Source organism: Sorex fumeus, unplaced genomic scaffold (assembly GCF_029834395.1).
Source record: "Sorex fumeus unplaced genomic scaffold, SorFum_2.1 ptg000050l, whole genome shotgun sequence".
Classification (NCBI taxonomy): domain Eukaryota; kingdom Metazoa; phylum Chordata; class Mammalia; order Eulipotyphla; family Soricidae; genus Sorex; species Sorex fumeus.
The window spans coordinates 17,366,100-17,383,732 of record NW_026606107.1 but is presented as its reverse complement, the minus strand read 5'-3'; the positions used below and the strand labels follow the sequence as shown (position 1 = coordinate 17,383,732).

The 17,633-nt window shown below is 34.3% G+C and overlaps 1 protein-coding gene across 1 annotated transcript; it reads left to right on the top strand.

Moving 5' to 3' along the window:
* Positions 1–15,932: 15,932 nt before the first annotated feature.
* Positions 15,933–17,142, top strand: TENT5D (terminal nucleotidyltransferase 5D). Its single transcript, XM_056124143.1, is given in 2 exon segments — positions 15,933–17,057; positions 17,059–17,142. Coding segments are annotated over 2 exon segments (1,209 nt in total).
* Positions 17,143–17,633: the final 491 nt, after the last annotated feature.

Genomic DNA, 17,633 nt, shown 5'->3' with positions numbered 1-17,633 from the left:
TATAGTTCTGTTTGTTTACCTCTTCTTCTTCATGCTTAGTCATCTTTAAAAATGTCTCAGGCTTCAATGTTATTCCCAATATTTTTTATATATTGGGAATATATATACCATTCTCTCTGGTGTAAGATGATATCTTAGAGTCATCATGAATAGAATTTCCCAATAATAAGTGCCGATGAACATTATTTTTCATGTGCTGTTAGCTATTCATTGGTCTTTTGTCTCCCCATTTTTAATTGGTTTCTTTTGTTAATGTTTGTGAGTACATTATATATCCTGTATATTAACACTGTTTAGGTTGTTGATTTTATCTTTATTTTTCTTCTCCTAATGTAGGCCGTATTGTTATGAGTTTGCTTGAGTTATGGCTTTTGCTGTATCCCATAGATTTCGATTACTTGTTTCTTTATCATTTGTCTCAGGCATTTTAAGCTCTTCTTTGATTTTCTTTTTGAGCCAACTTTTATTTACTAGTGGTTTTTTTTCAGTATCTAAGTGCTAGAGTTTCTCCACATCTTTTTATGATTAATTTCTATCTCTGTGACATTGTGATCTAATAGGTGCTTGGAATGATTTTTATGTTTGTAAATTTATGTAGGTTTGTCTTATGCCCTAATATATGATCTGTCAGAGAATGTCCCATGTGCAATTAGAGAAGAATGTATTCTCGGATTGTCTGCAGATGTAATGCCTTGTATACATCCACTAGTCCCAACATTTTAAGTTCTTCATTTACTGTTCATATCTTTATTGACATTCTATCTAATGGACCTATCTAGTGGGGATAATGTCATTTGGAAGTCCCCTACTACTCTTGTGTGACATACATATGTTTCTTTAGGTTGGTAAGCAAAAACATTTTAAAGTTTGCTGATCCTACACTGATCAGCAATACCACTCCTGGGAATATATCCCAGAGAGGCAAAAAAGTATGGTTGAAGTGACATCTGCACTTGTTTGTTCATTGCAGCACTCTTTACAATAGCCAGAATCTGGAAAAAACCTGAGTGCCTGAGAACAGATGACTGGTTAAAGAAACGTTGGTACATTTACACAATGGAGTACTATGTAGCTGTTAGAAAAGATGAAGTCATGAAATTCACATACAAGTGGTACTACATGGAAAGTATCATGTTAAACAAAATGAGTCAGAAAGAGCGAAAGAGCAGGATAGACAGAAAGATTGCATTCATCTGGGGAACATAAAGTAACAAAATGGGAGACTAACACACAGGAGTGGCTGAGATTAGTACCAGGAATTTTGCTCCATGGCTTGGAGGCTAGCCACACGTGCTAGGGGAAAAGGGAGCTCAGATAGAGAAAGGAGCACCAAATAAAGGGTGTTGGGAGGATCCTCCTCCCAGGATGGGAGAAGCATGCTGAAAGTAGACTATAGATCAAACATAATTGCCACTCAATGCCTCTTTTGCAAACCACAACACCCAAAAGGAGAGAGAGAACAAAAGGGAATGCCCTGCCACAGAGCCTAGGTGGGAAGGGGGGCATGGGGGGTGGGAGGGATACTGGGATCCGTGGTGGTAGGAAATCGGCACTGTTGGAGGGATGGGTATTTGATCATTGTATAATTGAAACCAAAGCACACAAATTTGTAAGTCTACAACTGTATACCTCATGGTGTCTCACTAATAAAAAAAAACTAGTATTTCTTTACCTATTGCTCCCTTAACCATTAAGTAGTGTTCATCCCTATCTCTGATTAGTTTCTTTAGATTGAGTGGTATTTGGTCTGATACAGTATGGCTGTCCCAGATTTGTTTGTTTTCTATTACCTTGTATAGTTTTTTCATCCTTTACATGTGAGTCGGTATCCTGTGATTTTATGTTTCTTATAAGCAACAAATGGATGAATTTTCTGATCCATCCTGACACTCTGTGCCTTTTTATGGGAGTGTTTTTCCCATTGACATTCAGGATGATATCATTGATAAAAAGGGATGTTTTGCCATTTTATTGTGTATGGCTGTTTGCTTCTACAAATGACTATTTGGTTTATATAAGTGGCCTTTTATAGGTTCACTCAGGGCTGGTTTTATTATCTCAAATATCATCAGCTCCTATTTGAGAAATTTTTATCCCTCTCTCCCATCTAAATGAGAGTTTTACAGAGTAGTGAACTCTTCTTTGAAATTTTCTTTTATTTCATAGTTTTAATATATCATTCCACTCTTTTCTCACAAGTACCACTTCATATAAAATATTTGTTGTGATTCTTATGTTATTTTCCTTATATTTAAGGCTTTTCTTCTTGCTGCTCTAAGATGTTCATTTCTCTCTTTGTTTTTTGTCATTTTTATTACTATGAGTCCTGGTGTTGTTCTGTTTGAGTCTGTTTTGCTTGATACTGCTTTGTCCTCCTGAATCTGAACCTCCCTCCAGAAAGTGGGGAACTTCTCAGCTATTATCTCACTCACTACTAGTTCTTCTCCTTCCGATTTTCCTCACTCTGGTATTCCTATAATTTTGGGATTATTCTTTTTGTCTTAGTTCATTAAGTACTTACTTTTGTTTCTTCCATTCTTTGGTTTCTCTCCTATTTTTGACCTCCTTTGGCTGCCCTGTATTTTCTCTTCAATTTCATCTATGCATTTTTTTCTATGAGATTCTGGTGTTATGGTTTGTTAGTGTGTTCTTTATTTCCTTCAATTACATTTGTATTGAATCTCTCATTCTGATTTTGTTGAATTTCTTATCTAGTAATTGTTTAATTTAACTAGGAAGGGCTTGCTTTTTTTGCAAGAGCAGTGAGTGTTGATTTTAGGTCTTCATCAAACAAGCTCATGTGTTTTGGTGGTCTTGGGGAGTTATCTAGATTTATTTCCCTATTTTCCAGTGCAACTGAGCTCCTTAGTTTCCCATTGTTCGTCAGTGGTTTTGGTGTTAATAGTAGGGTTTATATTCCCAGTTAATTGAGAACTAAGCTGTTGAATTGTTTATTCTAAACAGCTACTAATACTACATCTGCTATTCAAGTTCATTTTCTTAACATGTAGTGCCGTTGAGTGCAGCCCTATTCAAATAGAATTAACTAAGACTTAAGGGTGTCACCACCTGGGAAAAACAAATACCATTCCCTCTACCCCAAATATAAGGAACATATGTGGGAACATCTTCAAGTCCACGCAGTTTTGGGTTTAGAGGACACACTGATGTCAGGTGGAACAATTCCTGGCCTACGAGCAGATTCCAGCAGGGCACAAATGAGGGAATGTGGTCCCCAGCCTTTCTGTGTATCTAACCGATACCGGCATCTAACCGATCTGTGTATTGAGTTTTAGGGCAGGGAGGGGCTGGTTTGGGCTTCAGTGTGCACCCACCTTGGTTTACTGATGTCAGGTAGACTAATCTCTGGCCTAGAAGTGGGTTCCAATGGCGCAGGGGAAAGAAGATAATGTCCCCAGACTTTCTGGTGTGTGACTGCATTGCAGTTGGGGATTTAGGGGCAAGGCGGAGTTCCAGTTAGCTGTCTTTTAGTTTTAGGCCATGTTGTTTTGCCTTGCAGAAACTCTATAATTTGATGTACTGCCACTTGGTTGTATTTCTCTATCCTTTGCAAATGGCATTGAATCATTGAAAACATCTTTGAAGTCCAGATGTTAGAAGGTTCTGACTATATTTTCTTCAACATACTTGATGGACTCTGGTCTTATCTCAAGGTCTTGGTTCTACTTTGAATTGATCACTTTAAAATGACTATTGTATAAGGTGTGCATTATAGATTGAACTTTAATATTTTAAACTTGGTTATCCTATTTTCTCAGTACAAGTTGTTGAAGAGGTTATATATATTCTATTTCATGCTGTCAGATCCATCTGTCAAAAATTGTCAACCATATGTGAGGGTTCGTGTTTATATATTTTATTCTAATGCATTGGTTAGAGAGTCTATCCTTATCCTAGTACCATACAGTTTTTATTACTAGGGCTTTGTAGTATAGTTTCAAGTTAGATAATGAGATGCCTCCACATTCTTCCTTTTCAGTACATTTTTGTTACTTAAAGTGTTTTATGATTCCACACAAATTTTATTCTTGACTAACACAGACCTGTATTAGTGTGTGTTTACCCCCTTAGAACTGTTTTGTTCTGTGTCCCAGAGATTTTGATAACTGGTTGATTCGTTATATGTAGTCTCAAAGAATTTTTTACTTCTCCCTTTATTTCCTTCTGATCCAGTTGTTTCATTGCAGCATGTTGTTCAGTCTCCATATAATACAGCTTCTCAACTTTTTTTCTGGTTAATTTCTATCTCCATGGCACTGCAATCTGATAAACACTTGGTATGATTATTGTTTATTAATTTATGTAAGATATACTTATGTCATTACATTTTATCTATCTTAGGTAATGTTCCGTGTGAAATAGAGAAGAATGCATATTTGGCTTTTTGAGGATGGAATGCTCTGTATTTTTCTTATTCCCTGCTCTTCTATTTCCTCTTTTAGGACACTTGTGTCATTACTGGAATTTTGTCTAGATTACCTATGTAATGGTAACAAGAGGAGTGTTGAGGTCTCCCACTATTGTATTTGCATCAATGTATTTCTTTAAGTTTGTGATTAAAAGCCTTAAACTTGGATGACTCTACATTTGGTGCATATATGTTGATTAGGCTTACTACTTTTTGATCTGTTGCTCCCTTAACCAATAAGTAGTGTCAATCCTTGGCTATAATTATTTCTTTATATTGAGTATAATTTAGTATAAGTATAGCTGTCCTAAAATTGCTTTTTGTTTCCTATTAGCTTGTATAATTGTTTTCCATCCTTTCACTTTGTCTATGCTGTTTATGCCTTTGTCTATGCTGTTTATGGATGTGTTTCCTATAAGAAGAAAATAGATGGGTTTTGTTTTCTGATATATTCCATGACACTGTGCCTTTTGATGGACATATTTAATCCATTAAAATTGAGGGATATCGTTGATATTAAGAGCAGAGTTGCCATTTTATTGTCTGGGGTTGTTGTTTCTACAATTGGCTATTGGGTGTATGTAATTGAACATTCAATAGTTCATTCTGAATGGCCAGTTTGGTTATCACAAATGTCGCCACTTCTTGTTTGTCTGAGAATGTTTTTATCCCTTTTTGCCATCTAAATGAAAGTATTGAAAGGTATTGATCTCTAGGGTGAACATTTTAGTCAGTATTTTGAATCCATCATTCCACTCTTATCTCATCTATACTATTTCATATGGAATTTTATTGTGATTCTTGTTATTTACTATATTTAAGGTTTCTTTTGCTGCTTTCAGGAATTTGTCTATTTAGTTTATGCTATTTTTATGACTGTTTGTCTTGGTGTTGTTTTGTTTGTGTCTATTTTCTTTGATAGTCTTTAGTCCTTTTGAATCTCTGCAGCAGCCTCCGTCCAGAGTATTTGGAAGTTCTCAGCTGCTATCTCTTACATAACGTGTTCTTCCTCTTTATCTTTTGCTACACCTTATGGTATTCTGAGATTTTCCCTCTTGTCATTGCTCATTAAGCACGCTATATGCTCTTCCATTATTTTGCTTTTCTTTTTTAAGTTACATATTAATTATGACATATTTTTGTCTTCTAGTCTATATTAACAGTCCTCCTCTTGTGAGGTTCTGCTACTATAGCTTCTTATTTTGTTCTTTAGCTATTTTAGTTCCATTTGTACAGAACGAATATCTCTTCCTCTGAAACAGTTCTTTCAGTTTTTGTTTGTTTTGTTCAGTGATCACTTAATTTAAATTTCCAGCCCTTGCTCAATTTCTGTTGCCAATGCAGCATGTGTTAATTTGAGGTCCTTATTGACCAGGATTGAGTTCTGATGGGCTTAAGGACTTGCTCTGTTTTTTTTTTTGTGATCACTGTTTTCCACCACACCTGAGTGCCTTTGTTTCTCATTGTTTTTTCAAGTTTTAGGGGTGTTGGTGGGAATAAATGATCCCAGATACTTAAAAAGTGCTCTGCTTAATTGTTTACACAAGAGGGCTACAGTAATAGCCTGTTGTTCACATATTTTTCTAACCCTGTGCTATTTTATTATGTTAAGATGATTTTCAACTAGCTAATTGATTATTTTAACTGTTTATGTGTGTATACAGAGAATTAGGATTCCCCCTGCTCACAATGTGAAAGATGTATGCAGTAATAATTTGCATGAACCTGCTAGCATGTTCGTGCTGTTCAGAATTTTTGAGGAATGACCAACACCAGATGATGCGAATCCCTTCCCTAGGAGTGGAGAAAAGCATGAAGAGCAAAATTTTGGAGATCTCCAGGCTTCCCAGTTCATGGGTGTCTGTCCTCCATTTATTTATTTATTTATTTATTTATTTAGTCTAACCTGCAGCAGATAGTTTAATAGAAGTTTTATCTTCTTCGGAATGCAAATTTAAAAACATTAGTCACCGTATTTTGCAATGTTGTTAATGATAAAGTTTAATGCATATAATTTTACAGTACGACATAGCACCTTCCAGCATCGTACACTTCTCTCCATCACTGGATCAGGACTCTCCACTTTGCCCCATCTCTTTCTTCTGCCATAGCAAGCTCAGTTCTGTTGACCAGTTCTCAAGTTCTGTTTCTTTGGTTATATGTTATTCCCTTACTATTCTTCTTTATATCGCACATGTGAGAAATATATTTCTATATTTTGTCTCCCCTTTTATATGATATATTCCAGTTCCATACATATATAAACAAATTGCATGATTTTTAAAGAAACCATTATACATGTATACATATATAAGTATATATGTATATAAACAAGCATAAACATGTATAATGAATTTTTAACTTAAAAGCAGATTTTGTTTGGAGGTTTTTCAAGGAATGGGAGAGAGGGAGATAAAGAGAGAGAGTAATACTCTCAAGAGATCTTGGGCATCTCCAAAGGAGGAGAGAGCCTCAGTACACATCACAGCATTAGATATGAAAATTAAAAAGTACACATTTCAAGAGGGGAGATAGATGCAGGCAACACATGTATTCAGGAACCACATTCACTCAGTCACAACACATGGGCACAAGCAGCACATGGGCTCAGGCAGTCTCTGTGCCATATAATGGTTTCACATCCAGTTCTTGAATATGTGGGTTGTTTTCAGATTTTAGTTACTGTGAATAGTGCTGAATAGGAGCACAAATTTCTCTTCAAAATAGAGATTTAGACATTTTGGCCCTTGATTAGATGCTCAGAAATGAAATTTCTGGATCACATGGACACCCAGTTCTTTGTGTCATTAAAATTGTTCATATCTATTTTTTAAAATGCTGAATCAGGACACATTCCTACCAACAGTTGATGAATATTGCTTTTCCCCCCACATCCATGCCAACACTTACTGTTTTTGTTCTTTACTGAATCAGTATCACTTGTGTGAGGTGATAGCTCGTTGTTTTAATTTGTATTTCCCTGATAATAACTATGCAGAATAATCATAATAAAAAAGCATATGCTCAGCTTTTTTTTTACCAACTTAAAATATTAGTATTAGGTCATAATAAAACATTGTGGGGCTTGAATAAGGACAGGCTCTCAGAACAGTCAAATATAATTGATAAACATGAGACAGATCTTCAGATATATTGACAACTATTCTTCAAAAAGGAGCTAAGAGTGAAATGGAGCAAGAAAAGCTTCCTCCACAATGGTGTTGAGAAAACTGGTCTGTTGTAAGTAAAAAAAAAAAAAAGAATTCAGACCCTTGTCTCACACAATAGTCAATATAAAATGAATTGAAGACCTCAATATTAGACTTAAATTCATAAATTATATTGAGCAAAACGTAATAACCCTTCATGACATTGAATCCAGATGCATCATCAATGATTCAATGATAATATCAAACAAATGGAAACAAAGATAGACAAATGGGAATGTTATATTCAAGGCAGTGAAAGAAAAGAATCTTCGAACAATAATAATTTACCCTGAAAGGTAATAACCTTTAATAACAATTTAATACTTATATTAAATATTTAATAAGATTTAATAACAATATTTGGAAATCACTCAGATTTGAAAGCATTCTCCAAAAAATAAATTCTTACTTTATCCAAACCAGTTATGCAAAGAATGACCTTTTACTTAAAAAAAAAAGTTGAGTAGTGTAAATACATCCTCTCACAAAAGTTTGCAAGTCTGTAACAGTACCTCACGGTGATTCATTAAAAAAATAAAATTAAATTAATTTTTAAAAAAGTAAAATTGGAAAGGCAAAAAAAGACATTCTTTAGAATATCACTAACATGTTGTTAAAAGTTGAGTGACGTGAGCTTTCATATATATATATATGAAACTATGTATATATACAGATATATTCCTCTATGATTGGTTGCCTACTATTTGAATCCCCCCCAAAAAAGAAAATTAAATCCTCAGTAAAATTGACATCAAGGTCCCTCACCTGATAATATTTCTAAATATCAATGGAATGAACTATCAAAAGGCACAAAGTGACTGAACTGGATTAGGAAGAAAATCCAACTTTCTATTGCCTACAAAATCACACTTTCAGGGCTGTAGTGATAGCACAGCGGGTAGGGCGTTTGCCTTGCATGCTGTCGAACCGGGTTCGATTCCCAGCATCCCATATGGTCCCCCAAACAATGCGAGGAGTAATTCCTCAGTACATGACCCAGGAGTAACCCCTGTGCATTGCTGGATATGACCCAAAAACAAACAAACAAAATCACACTTTAATTCATAGGGTAAACATACTCAAAAGATTTTCAGCTGGCTCATCGATTATTTGTGGATGTATACAGGTTAAAAAGGTTAGTAAGCAATCCCAGAGACTAATGGAAGATTTCAGCCATTTAATTGTAACTAGTAATATACTTAAGGAAGAATGCTTGGTGGGTGTGGGAAAACTTGGAACAATGGTGGAGGGAAGTTCACAATAGTTTTGAGGTTGGTGTTGGAACACTGAATGCCTGTAACAATTGTATTATGAACAATTTTGTAAACCACCGTGTTTAAATGAAGTAAAAAATAAACACACAACCCTACTTTTATCATTTAAAACTTCCTAAAAATTTAAATATAATAAAAGTGGCTTTAAAAATCAGGGATGGCTATATCTTCATCACACCGAATTTTATTCAAACTTGAAAAAGGAATAAGACAGAGATGCACATTACATATGGGTTATTGGATCAAGAGCACCTAACTCTCATAAACATATATTCACCAGAATAAGGGGCAGCACAGTTTATAAAGCAATTCCTCATAATTCTGAGAAGATACACTTACAGCAACCGAATAGTAGTGGGAAAATATAAACTCCAATCTCATTATTGGGCAGATCAAAAAGCTAGACTGTCCAGCAAGAAAATAAAGGATTATAACTGAGGTTTTGAAAGAACTGCGATTAATAGACATATGTCAGACTTCTCAAACCTCCAAAAGCCAAATACACATTCTTCTCCAATGCACATGGAACGTTCTCCTGGAGAGAGTACATGCTGAGTCATAATTTGAGAATCATAAGGTTATGAAAATGGAAATCATTGCTAATATCTTCTCAGATTACAACGCCATAAAGGTAGAAATTAGCTGCAAGAAGAGTTGGGAAAGGATCTATAATTTGTAAACTGAATGAGATTATTTAATAACTATTTGATAAAATAGTAATTCAATGAAAACTAAAAGGATTCCTTGAAATATATAGGAATGAAGACACAAATTGTTTTAGAATCTATGGAACAGAGAAAATGCACTACCAAGTGGGAATTTCATAGGAATGCAGGCTTACATCAGGGAAAAATATAAAATCTCAACAGCTAGTACTCACAGTTTGAGAAATTAGAAAAAGTACAATAAATGAATATCAAAGTATATTGAAGGGAAAACTAAAAATGAGACAATAAATCAATGATTTAGAAATAAGAATACAATACAAAAGGTCAGTGAAATCAGGACCTGGCTTTTCAAATAAAACTCGACAAGATTGACAAACCCTTACATAGAGTCATAAAAATCATACCTCAAGTGAAATCAATCAGAAAGAAAGGGACAGACAGAGAATGACTGCACTCATTTGTGGAATATAAAATGATATAACATGAGACCAACACCCAGGTACAGTAGAGATAAGGGCCGGGAAGATTGGTCATGGTTGGAAACCTGCCTCATGAGCTGGGGGAGAAGTCAGCTGAAATAGCGAAGGGATTACTAAATCAATGATGGTTGGAGGGATCACTTAAGATGGAGATGTGTGCTGAAAGTAGATAATAGACCAAACATGATGGCCTCTCAGTATCTGTATTGCAAACCATAATGCTCAAAAGTAAAGAGAGCGTATTGGAGAAATTGTCTGCCATAGAAGCAGGGGAGCAGTGGGTTGGGATAGGGGAGACTGGGGAGATTGGTGGTGGAAAATGTACACTGCTGGAGGCATGGGTGTTTGATCATTATATAACTGAAACTCAAACATGAAAACTTTGCAGCTGTATCTCACGGTGATTCAGTAAAAAAAAGAAAGAAAACAGCTCTATATATTCAGTTATAAAAAGATCCTACCTAAATAACTTGGATCAAAAATAAGATGGGAAATGAGACAGAATACATGAAAAGGCAACCCAGAATGCAAAAGAGCATAAGAGGTTATCATGAGCAAGCATATGATACTAAGCTATATCACCTAGAAAAAGTGGATAAATCCTTTAAGTCATACAACTTCCCAAGATTGAATCAGGAAGAAGTGACCATCTGGACAAAAGTCATAAATAAAGAAATATAAATTATAACATCTCCTCAGGAGCAAAAGTCTAAAGCTAGGTAGGTTCCCTAGTGAATTCTACCAAACCTTATAAGTGACTCACTGCCTATACTCCTCAGCTCTTCCAAAATACAGGAGAAATAGGCGTCTTTCCTCAAAGCTTTTATGAAGCAAATGTTCTAATGCCAAAAATAGACATAACTTCACTGAAATAGTCAAACTAGAGACCAATAACAATGATGAACATTGATAGAATGATCCCCACCAAAATTTATCAAGCCAATCAAACAATATCTTGAAAGGAACATAAATTATGATCAAGTTTGATTTATTTCAGGGATGCAAGAATGGTTCAATATATGCAGGTGAATGGGACTGGGCCTCTTCACACCAGCTCCCCAGTTTTCCAGTAGCTTGTCAGTCACATCCACAAATTGCCCCAGCACCATATAATATCATCAACAGTCAAGATCCAGAGACTATGAAATAAAACTTGGAAGAGAGTGACACAGAACATCCTGGAATGTGCAGCAACATTTCTGGCCCACTGATACTCTAGTCCATGGATGTACCAAAAGTAGCACACATTTGTTTGAGTTTACATGCTTGTAATCTCTTATACAATGGCTTAAATGGCTCCAGGATGAAATACAACAATCTTCACACACTTTCAACTCTTATAGTGGTGGGAAGGTGCATCGTATTGGGATTGGTGTTTGAATATTATCTGTAGCGGGTAGGGCGTTTGCCTTACAAGCGGCCAACATGGCCGACCCGAGTTCGATTCCTCCGCCCCTCTCGGAGAGCCCGGCAAGCTACCGAGAGTATTCGATATGCCAGACACAGTAACAACAAAGTCTCCAATGGAGACGTTACTGGGCCCGCTCGAGCAAATTGTGAACAACTTTATAAAAATAAAAAAAGAAAAAACAATATATGCAGGTGAAACTAGATTAATATAGCATGCCATATCCAAAGTAAATTTAACAATATACTCATCAATTAATGTAGAAAAGGATTTTTACAAGATTCAACATATATTCATGATTAAAATCTCTCAACAGTATAAGGATATACGTCAAAATAATAATGGCCATTTTCAACAAACTCACAGACAAATTCAGACTCAGTGGCAAAAAATTTGAACGTCTTCCTTTTGAGATAAGACATAAGGCAAGGACTTCCAATTTCTCTGATATTCAATATAATCTTGAAATTTGGTAAGAAAAAGTAATCAAAGGAATCCAATTTGGAAAATAAAACTATCACTATTGGCAGATGACATGATAATATATACAGGAGAAGAATCTAAAGATTCTACTAAAATACTGCTAGAAACAATAACCAAGATAGAAAAGTAGCAAGGTTCATACCCATGAAATAAATATATCACAAATTGTTTGCATTTCTCTATTGATTTATAATAGAAAGAAATAAAAACTGCTCTCTATAAGATTTTAGAAATTAATTAAACCTTGGGTACAATGCTGAAATGAAAACTTTAAAAATAGAGTTGTATCTTAAAATATCAAATGCCTAGGTATCAACTTAATTTTAAAAAAGATGTGAAAGAGATGTACATTGAAAACTATAGGCAACTATCATAAATTTCAATATATATTTCTTTCTATTAAAAGAAATAAAAGAGGACATCAGGAAGTGGAAAACATTATTCCCTGTTCATGAATTGAATGAATTAACTGTGAATTAACATCCTATACAAAGCATTATCTACATAATGTAATTTCCCGCAGAAATATGGTGAAAATATTTAACAATTTAGAATATAATCTATTAAAACGTGTATGGAATCATAACTCTCCAAGTAGCCAAAGTCATTTTGAGCAAAAGGAAGTTGGGAGGTATTACATATCCTGACTTTTTACTATAAAGATATAGTAATTAAAATCATGTGGTACTGAAATAAATTTAGACTTACAGATTAATGTAGTAGAATAGAGGGCCCAGAGATAACTCAGATCTATAAGCAATTTTTGATAGAGCAGATAGGTTTGTGAAATGGAGCAGGATTACCTTTTTTGAGAAATAGTACTGGAATAAACTGAAAAAAATTAAGTTAGGGCTGGAGCGATAGCACAGCGGGTAGGGCGTTCGCCTTACAAACGGCCAACATGGCCGACCCGAGTTCGAGTCCTCCACCCCTCTCGGAGAGCCCGGCAAGCTACCGAGAGTATTCGATATGCCAGACACAGTTTCTCATACCATACACAAAAGTTCATTCAAGTTGGATTAAAGACTTTAAGATCAGACCATAATCCATGAAATACATTTAGTAAAATATAGTTGTAACTCCTCAGGATATGGACCTCAAAGTTTTTTCAGTGATTTGACTCCATTGACAAAGATTTTTCATCAAAATAAAAATTTTCTATGTGAAAAAGTAACTTGGGCTAAAACAAGACAAATGGGAGAAACGTTTGCACAGATAAATCAGTAAAGAGCTAATATAAAATATATTAAGCAACAATAAACTTCAGCAACATAAAACCAGTAACCCCACCAAAAGTGGATAGTTGCGGGAGGGGGGGCGATATTACAGTGGGTAGGATGCTTGTCTTGCACATGGCCAAATCAGGCTGGATGCCTAGCACTAACTATGGTTACCTGATCCTTCCAGGAGTGACCTCTGAGCACATAGCCAAGAGCAAGCCCTGAACACTGTGGCTCCAATACCAAAAAAATAAGAGGAGGGAGTGGATGAATAACATACACTTCCACAAAGCCATGGTTGACATCAATAAGCATTTGAGAAATGTTCATTGTAATTTATTACTAGCTAAATATAAATCAAAATGACAATGAGATATTATACATAACAATGAGAATGACATATAATGAACAGACTGGTGGAGATATGGTTTAAATTCACTGTTGGTGGGACTGTCACCTGGTTCAGCCTCTGAAAAACAATTTAGATATTTCTCAAGAAAGTAAGAATCAGGTTTCCCTATGATCCAGATATCCCATTTCTTGGTATAGTAAAGTAAAGGCCCTCCCGTTGATCATCGATTTTCTCGAGCGGGCCCAGTAACGTCTCCATTGGAGACTTTGTTGTTACTGTGTCTGGCATTTCTTAGTATCTACATCAAAAACACAAAAACATTAATTTAAAAAGATAGGTACACACCTATGTTCATTGTACACCTGAGTAATATAGCTGAATACAAAATCAACCAAATTGTCTAGTGATAGGTGGAGTGTGTGTGTAGTGTATATACCTGTATATATATGTATATATATATATTAGTAGTATTTATACAAAATGGAATGCTATGATATACAGTCATAAGAAAAAATGAAATTCTGAATTTCATTGTTAGTTGGATGGAATTATAGAGTATCGTGTTAAGGGTAAGTCAGACATAGAATGACAAATACATGATACACTCATCTGTAGCACATAGAGAAGATAAAGGAATGTAAGAAATCAAATAATGGCAAACTCTTATCCCCGGATTATAGAATAGAAAACACTGAGTAATGGAGAAAGTGAGTGATAAGGTGTACTAGATATAAAAAAGACATCGGTCAAGGGTCTTGGACTCCTAGTGATGGGAGTAATTTTCTACACCAACACCATAAGCTCAACAATATTATAATTATTGATTATAATTATGTAATTAATTACATAATTATATATATGCAAACATATAATTAACATTACAATTATAAGTGTTAATTTTATTATTTTATAACTATTTACAATAATTTAATTTTAATGATTTTGCTAGAAAGTGTGGTGGTTATGGAGTTGAATCATTAGGATTCTGAAATTCTATTATTAAAGGTGTTATAAATCACAGACTTAAATTTTTTTTAGAAAATAAATTCTAGCCTAGAATATTCTTCACATTTTTATATTTTTCTAAATAATCTTGAAGACCACAATGTTTGTTCATCATTAATGTAGTTCATCAAGGAGCAACTAATTACTGATAATTGATTTTGCTATTCTCATTTCCTAGTGATGTTAAACTTTGAATCTATTTTTTGTCAATGATCTATCAATGATCTTACTATGATCTATCTGATTCTATTCATCTTCTCTTCATCATTAACTTATGATAAAATCAAAGATAAAGCAGAATCTCTTCCTTTTCATTAATTTGAATGAATTATGACAGTTTGTTAACTTAGTTTTGTCTTTTGGTGCTTTTATATTCACATTATGAGGAGCTGGAGATAAAAGCACCCTACCTACTATACTCTCTCTGGCACTTTAAAATATGCTTTAAGCATCAAATAGTTTTATTTCAGAAAAGAATAGTAAGAATTCAGAAAAGAATTCTTAACCCACAGTTACATCACAATTAACTTTATTTGTATCCTGAATTTCCTTTTAGCTTAATAAAATTCTTTCAATAGCTAAATTTGCCTAATAACATAACAGTATGATTATATTTCATTTTGTATATAATATTTACCACTTTAATTTCCAAACCCCTTCTCCTCACCTGTAAAATTTCTGAACATATTAGTGTATATGTTCAAAAACTATTTTTAAATGAATAAATCATCATTTTGAATGAAAATTTAATAGCGTCACTTAGTTTTTGTTTTAAAGGGACATTCATTATTTCCTTCTATCATTTCATAAAGGACCATGAAAAAAATTATGAATTTTGTACTAACCTATCTTCCAGCAAAGGAAGGAATTCATATTCAAATAATGAATCCAGTAATACAATTTATAATGAGAGTAAAATTATCTATGAAGTTGAATTCCATATGTTAATACTTTTTGATTAAATTTATGTTGTTTCTAAAACATTATGCCTAAGTGTTTTATGTTATATAATATCACTTTAAATTCATACTTTTTAAATAAATTTATTTTATTATTTTTAATAAAATAAAATAAAATTTTGTGTTATGTAATATCACTTTAAATGCACCACTGGGGGTCATATCCGGCAGTGATAGGGCTAACTCCTAACTCTGCTCACCTCTCACTCCTGGCAGGCTCAAGGGACCATATGTGGTGATGGTCACCAAATCTGGGTCGGCTCAGTGGAAGGCTGTACTATTGCTCTGGCCCTCAATTCTAGACTTAAACAAAAATAGATATTATCAATAATTTAGCTCATCTATTTTAACTTTTTATTATACCTTAAGTATAAAAATGATTTCAAGACGCTAACACTTATTTTCAATATTTTGCTTTCTTTTTCAGTTTACTCACTGACTTTACAATGTCTGAAATTGGATTCAGCAACTTAAACTGGGAGCAAGTTTTAACACTGCACAAGGTCTTAGATGAAGTAATTCCAATTCATGGAAGGGGTAATTTCCCCACGATGGAAGTAAAACCAAAAGATATCATTCATATTGTAAAAGATCAACTGATAGAGCAAGGCATTACTGTCAAAGATACTAGATTGAATGGTTCTACAGCAAGTTATATACTTGCAAGCCACAATGGAATCAACTATAAAGATCTGGATGTTATTTTTGGTGTTGAGTTACGAAGTGATCAAGATTTTCAGGTTGTGAAGGATGCAGTTCTAAGATGTCTACTAGATTTTTTACCAAAAGGCGTGAAAAAGGAAAAGATCACTTTAAGGACCATGAAAGAGGCTTATGTACAGAAGATGGTCAAAGTTTGCAATCAGCATGATCGTTGGAGTCTCATTTCTCTTACAAACAACACTGGGAAGAATGTAGAGCTAAAATTTGTGAATTCACTTAGACGACAATTTGAATTTAGTGTCGATTCCTTTCAAATTGTCCTGGATACCATGTTAGAACTCTACAGTGATAAAAATGCTGTGCTAATGGAAGAATCCTATCCTACTGTGGTAGCTGAAAGTATGTATGGAGATTTCCAAGAAGCAATGACACATTTAAAATATAAGCTTATATTTACCAAAAAACCTGAAGAGATTAGAGGTGGTGGCCTTCTGAAGTACAGTAACTTGCTTGTTCATAACTTTAAGCCAGCTTGTGAAACAGAAATTAAGACACTAGAACGTTATATGTGTTCTAGATTCTTCGTTGATTTTCCTGACGTAGCAGAACAGCAAAAAAGGATTGAATCATACCTTCACAACCATTTCATAGGTGAAGAAAAGAACAAGTACGACTACCTCATGACCTTATATGGAGTTGTGAATGAAAGCACTGTTTGCCTGATGGGTCATGAAAGAAGACAGACTCTCAATATGATCACTCTTATGGCTTTAAAAGTACTTGGAGAACAGAATGTCCTTCCCAGCACAGAGAGTGTAACGTGCTTTTATCAGCCTGCTCCATACATTCCTGCTGAGGGAGCATTCCATGTTTATTATGCAACATCTAGACCACCACCTGTTTTTTTCCCAAACATACCACCTACTGCACATTCATGTGCAAAATGGTATGGTTTTAAAAATATGCATACAAGGGGAACTTTGCTTTATGTAAACACTTCTTACAAGCAAGTTTCCAAATTCCGCAAAATTTAGGATCAATTTTAATTTTTATGCAGCTATTAACTATTTTCCATCAGACTTAAAACCATCATAGCAAGTACAATATCAACTGTGCCTTGACCGCCTTTGAAATTTCTAAATACTATTAAATAGCTATAATAACTTCAAATGTTGTGGACCACTTCAATTGATTTTATATCTTTCTACTTGTGACCTTAAAACTTTTGACAAATACACTAGATATGCCTACATCTTTGATTAAAGTATAGAAAAATAGACTGACATTTAAAACTTCTGAAGTACAGTAAAGAAAAATGCCAACACTTTTGGATTCATCAAAAAGTGAATTACATTTATTTAATTTTTCTATTGACTACTACTATTGGTGAATTTACCATGTCTAACAGAAACGCCCAATTTCAAAAACAACAGATTCAGAAGATGTTAAAACTTTTTATTCAGAAAGCATTATTTTGATTACCA